Here is a 6,335-nt window from a genome sequence, read left to right as displayed (position 1 = left end):
ATAGAACAAAGTAAATAATTGTGCATTATAGGTAATAAATATACCCAGTCGATCAAAATAATATGACAAAACTTCATAAGTTGAAATGCATAGAAACTTTTGATTCAATTTCTTATTTCATCTTTGCAGTGAACTAAAAGTTGTTACATAATTGAAAAAAGACTTGACTCTTTTTTTCTTCCCACATAGATACATACAAGGACCTGCTTTTTTTTTTCTTGTTATGGAACTTGAAAAAAAGCCAAATTTAAACCTACAATAACAACAACAGAATGGTCAACACCTCTTCAAGCCTTGTTTGTTTTTTTTACTTTGAATGAACATCAACAATAATTTAGTTTTAACTCTGAAAAGGCCTGTAAACTTTTAAATCAGAAGCAACTCCAGCAAAAGAACCAGCAGCTGCAGCAATTGAGATAACAAGGCAAGCACCACTAAGTATTTGAAGACATATCCATCTTCCACTCCATTTGGTAATTCTCTTTTGCACAATGTACATTTCTACTGGGAAGTATACTGTAAGTGGCCAAAATCCAAAAGCTCCAAGAATGCCAACGACGTCGTTAAAGAATGGCATTAACATTGATATAACTGTGGTGATGATCACGAATATTGTCCTCCAGACTAGACGGAAAAGGTTGAGCTTGAAAGGCTTAAATCCCGGGATTGGTACATCGATCTCTTTTGTAATGATTTTGCTGTCAGGGTACCATTCAGTTGCTGTTTTTTCAACAAAGGCAAAAAGGGGTTGGCAGTAAACTTGGTAGGCACCTACTAGGTGAACAACGATGGCTACATTTGCGATGTCAAGAAGCCAATAGGGGTTGTAGAATCCGAATCCGGTTAGTAGGTTTCCAGGGGATTGATCTCCAAATGCTGCATACCCAAAGCAACCACAAAGCATGTAGAAAACTGTTGTTACTGCCACACTAATTAGTGTTGCCCTTTTCATTGTCTTTGCTTCTGCTGGTGGTGATTTGAGTGTATCCTGAATTATTCAAACATCAAAATCTATAAGTAAGTAAGTACATAACGAAAATATTACATTATGTTTTATTCAAGAAATTTTTACCTGAATTTCGATAAGGATTAGGGAGTAAGAATAAGCAAAAGCTATAGCTCCAAGAGCTTGAAAGCTTCTCCAAATCTTCTGCATTTCAGTTACTTCAGTTCCAATGCTAATCCCAGTTAAACTTCCTTCAATTTTTCCTGTTTCTGTAATTCAAAATACAGGGCAAGGATTAAAAAGAGTGAGCAAAAAAAGACTTAAAAGGTTATGTTGCTCGGATCCTTCAAAAATGTTGTCAGATCCTCACACACACACCATCTGACAATAATTTTGAAGAGTCCGAGCGACATAGAAAAAAAAGGTAATAGTACTAAATTTGAACTAACCTGCAACTTGAGCAACTCCTAAACCAAGACCAATTGTAGAGTAAGTAAAGGACATAACAGCAGCAACAATAGAAAGCCAAGAAATCTGATCGAAATCTGGGATTTGTGAGAAGATAATTTCCATTACTCCAAAAATGATCATGTAGGGAGTGCTTGAAACATTGCAAGCAGCACGATGACCTTGTTTATGGAAACAATTAGATCTATTCACAGCCCTGTGGAAATATACATTTATTAGTTATGCGAATTTCCAAATTGCAAATCAAAAGTCGTATTCATTTTATAAATGAATAACTTATTTCCTAACCAGCAACCAAACAATGTATAACTCATACAGAAATTAAGACATGAATAAGTTATTTCGTTAGCACTTACACCATGCTAATGGAAGCCGCGATGGTATAACCAATTGCAACTCCAAAAAGATTTGCATATTGAATTACACCACAAATCTTAACTTGAAATCCACCTGAATTGAAAACAGAAACACCCAAATCAATATAAACAAAAACATTAAACAGTCACAAAAATTTGAAATGAAATTAGGCGGGAATTTTAAATACCAAGATTGGCTCGAACAGCATCCATATAAGTATAATTTCTTTTTCCGGTAACTGGATCACCGGTCCGGTAACAATCGGAAAGCAAAGCAGAGGTATAGTAAGTAACAAAGGAGAATAGAAGCAATACGGTTGGACCAGCAACCCATCCAAGCTGAGCAGTAGCCCAAGCCAATGATAAAACTCCTGATCCTATCACAGCAGTTATGATGTGAGCACTTGCCGTCCAAACAGACCCTGAAAATCAAACAAAATAAAATTCAATTAAAAAACTGAACGAATTTTGAATAAAATTTGTGTGGAGATCAACAAATTTTGTAGATTACCAGTCCTTTTGATTCGACCATCGTCATCAAAACATTTCGATTCACCATAGACCTCAAATACTTGATGTGCTTTGTCTGCCATCTTTATAGAAGAAAACAGAGAGTTCAATTAGTTTTAACCAAACAAAACTGCTGCTTTTTCCGTGACTCTGGCGCACAACATAAAACACACTTATATAAGCTCTAATTCAACTCCAACTGATTTCAACTGACTGATGAACAGAAACAGAGCAAACTTTTCACACTTCTCAAAGATATTGCAAATACCCAAATGAGTTTTTTTTCCTCCTTGAAAATTGAAATAAATAACGTGAAACACGAAAAGGAATGGGTTATTTGGTTATGGAATTTATTGAGTAGAATTGATAAGTAGATAACAGAGTAAATAAGTACAGAGAGAGATGTGTGTTTGAAGAAAGACATGCAGCAATGGGCTATATATAGGCAGCCAATACTCTGTTCCCACGCGCGTTTTCCACAACTTCCACGACCAAGTGGGCGAAGTAAGCCATTGCCTCTATTATTGGGGTAAATTTCAACAATTAATTATTATTCCGTCCGTCCCAATTTAAGTGGCATATTTTTCTCCGAAGAATGTCACGCTACTATAAATATAAATAATTTAATTTTAAAATTTTCTTTTTTATCTTTAATAAAATTATTTATAACCATACAAATATGTAAGAATTTTTTCTTAGACACCGTACCTAGTAGAAGGATGTCACATGAAATAGAACGGAGGGAGTATCATTTTTCCTATGTTTATTTCAAGAAAAATATCTATTTAATTCTAATAAGCTACAAGAAATGGTTTTAAGTTAACTTAACCTTGCTTACGCCGTAAGATTTTGAAAATTTGTATATTTATTAAGTTATGTTTGGACATATATTTTTAATTTTAAAAAAAATTGAAGTTTTGTGAGTGGCACAGAACTGATTTGGAATGTAAAAAATATTTAAAGAAAATTGAATAAAATCTTATGATATTAGAATTAATAGTATTATGATTTTTTTCATCATACAAATTGGAGGATAAAAAATAAAAAGAATACAATAGAAAAAATTACTATATTATTATAGAGGTAAGCCACGTGATAATTAAAATTAAAAAACAGAAAACACAGGAGACGCGTTAGTCAACCATTTGAAGTCAGAAAACGTTTGCACCCACTTCAGTTAGGTTGACTCAATTTGGGACCCTCTAAATATCACTCTTTTTCTTTTTTCTTTTCTTTTTCCTTCTATTTATATCAAATTGATACTAATAAAATATTCTCTTTGTCCCTAATTATTTGTCCACTTTTCCTTTTATAGTTGTCCCTAATTACTTGTTCATTTTGATAAATTAAGAAAGGACAATTTTTATTTACCTACTATGCCCTCAATTAATTACTTTGAAAAAGATAGAACTTATTGAAAATCTTAAAATTTTAATTCATTCACTTCATAATTAATAGGAGTAAATGATAAACTCACTATATCAATAATTATTTTTTTAATAAGTGTGTCAATTCAAAAATGGACAAGTAATTATGAACAGAGAAAATATATATTAATATGATTAAGTAAAAGAACACTATATTCAAAACATGACACGCATATATCGACTTAATATAAGTACTACATGTGAGTAAGTTTTTATCATAAATTTCTACCTTCTTTTCTCGAAAAAAAAAAGTGAGGAGAAATTATTCGAACTTGTTACGTAAGCGCACTTGCGTACATAAACTATGGAATAGTATATATAAGTAATTAACAAACTAAGGTAAAAGTTAAAACTATTTAATTAATTATAATTATATATTACTAATAAATATATTTAAAAGACATATAGGATGGAACTATTATCAATTTAATACATATTTCATGTGCACGTAAGTATTATTCTCTAGCACAGAATGATGGCATAAAGTTTCTCCCTACTCTGGCCTGATTCCCCCTAACTTTCACCTCTTTCACTATCAATAAATATCTCTTGGTAGTTCAAAAGTAAAACTATATCCCACAATTATAATATCATGATCATAAAAGTGAATTTTCTTTTCACTTGTTATATTTTTGGCACCCCAGAATGTAAAAAATATATTAGTAATACAGATATTAGTTATGTAATAGTATGTAGTTATAAAGAGATTATGTATGACTTAGTTATACAAAGTTTAGTTATTCAATTTTTTATATTTTGAATAAAATAAGACATCTACTTATACTTGTTTTATTTATGTAGAACAGTAAAATGATAATCAAATATCACACTTAGTTATATACTGAATTTTATTCCAAACAATTAAAAAAAATAATACCAAACATAGATACTAATAATGCAAATTTTAATATACATAGAATATTTCCTTTCAACCAAACGACTGCCATGTGTTAATTGTGGATACGCTTCGTTGGTTTGGTGTCTAACCTAAATAATTAACAATTTATACTACAATAAGGTAGAAGGATCATGCATGTGAAACCCAATAATTATTTCGTTAAGTGGAAAAGAATAATCACTAGTAACCTAATAAGTAGAAATAAATAATAACATATTCATATAATCTCACAAGTAAAGTTTGAACAGAATATGTTATTTGTAGACTGTATTTCTACTTTTATGGGATAGAAAGAATTTTCTTTTCAATTAACCTCGATTAATAGAAATAATTGTTTCAAATGAAACATATTGTGTAACATGAGAAGCCAAATAAAATAAGTCTTGAGAAACAAAAAAGGACCAAACAATTTTTTTAAAATAAAATAATAATTTCTTACGTACCGTCATTGTTTCTAGCTTCCCAAATTGAGGAAGCAAATGAATTCAAATAATTAATTCCTTATACAAAGATATATGTATAAAATGAAATAGAAGAGGGACAATATTGTTAAGAGTTTGATGGGTTGTGTGGCTCAGTTGAAGCAATGAACTAACATTTTTATAGTAGTAGAAAAGCAATTGAAAATTATAATAATATATTTAAAAATTCTCTCTTTAAATGAGAACCTTTAGATCAAAAGCTCAAAATAAAATTCTTTCACTTGCATTTCTCCAATTCTCATCCTTTTTTTTTTTTTAAATTCTCATCCGATATCCGATACTCATATTAAAATACGACTAAATCTAAATTCACATATTGCAAGATTCATTTTTAGGGTGGCGCTCGAAAGGAGATTATTATTTTCATTCTCAATTTCCCACCAAGACTCCAACTCGAGAATAAGTTCATATATCGATAAGTCTCATCCATTGTAATTGAAGGAAAGAATAAGTTCTATTGAATTATATCTTATTTGATTCCCATTATAAATAATTGAGACCAATTATAGAGTATAATTATTTGTACGTTGCTAATGAACGAACCAATCAATTGCACCAGTCAAACATGTATTAGAATATAGTCTTGGGAATAATCTAAAAGTATTAATTAATCATATACCATTTTTCCCTTAGTGAAAAATAAAAAAGATAAATTTCCATTCATGGAGGGGCAATTAGTATCCTATTTCTCTAACTTTAATTTTACCAAAGTTCTAGGAAAATGTTGTAAAATTAAAATAGAGAAATTAACATTTAATTACCTCATCATGATCAATCTAAGGCATTATTGTACATTGTTTGTCTACTTGTTTAGAAAATTTGTGTATCAAACATCATTTGTTTTTTTAATTGTTGGGTAAAAAGATCCTTAAAATTTTACATATGAAGACATGAGACAATATGATATGAATTGAATAAAGTGTCATTTATTAGTATGTTTTACATAAGCTATAGACGAATTCGGGAAAAAGAATAATATGAATACTGAGAATTATATTTGGACTTTATGAGAAAAATATTTTCCAAAAAATAAATAAATATCGAAGATACACTTAAATTCGGCGTAAATTATTAGTTTTATCTCTAAATTATCGATAGCCTTAAAAACACTCATTTATTTGACTAATTATCGGAAAAGGGTCAAAATTGCCCCTGAACTATGTGAAATAGACCACTTATACCCTCCGTTACATTTTGGGATCAAAAATGCCCCTGCTGTTATCCTAAGAGACCACAAATACCCTCAAG

At 30.3% G+C, this 6,335-nt stretch overlaps 1 protein-coding gene across 1 annotated transcript; it reads right to left on the bottom strand.

Moving 5' to 3' along the window:
- Positions 1–76: 76 nt before the first annotated feature.
- On the bottom strand, positions 77–5,190 carry AAP2 (amino acid permease 3). The gene is made up of 7 exons (XM_006365475.2): positions 5,049–5,190; positions 2,282–2,363; positions 1,959–2,192; positions 1,771–1,864; positions 1,396–1,610; positions 1,073–1,215; positions 77–988 (listed from the first exon to the last, which is right to left on the bottom strand). Exons 1-7 carry the CDS (start codon positions 5,052–5,054, stop codon positions 341–343), a joined length of 1,422 nt encoding a protein of 473 aa, XP_006365537.1. The 5' UTR covers positions 5,055–5,190; the 3' UTR covers positions 77–340.
- Between the last annotated feature and the right edge of the window lie 1,145 nt (positions 5,191–6,335).

This window comes from Solanum tuberosum, unplaced genomic scaffold, assembly GCF_000226075.1.
Source record: "Solanum tuberosum cultivar DM 1-3 516 R44 unplaced genomic scaffold, SolTub_3.0 scf00558, whole genome shotgun sequence".
Lineage (NCBI taxonomy): Eukaryota > Viridiplantae > Streptophyta > Magnoliopsida > Solanales > Solanaceae > Solanum > Solanum tuberosum.
Note: the sequence above shows the minus strand (reverse complement) of the source record. Positions and strands in the feature narration are given on the sequence as shown.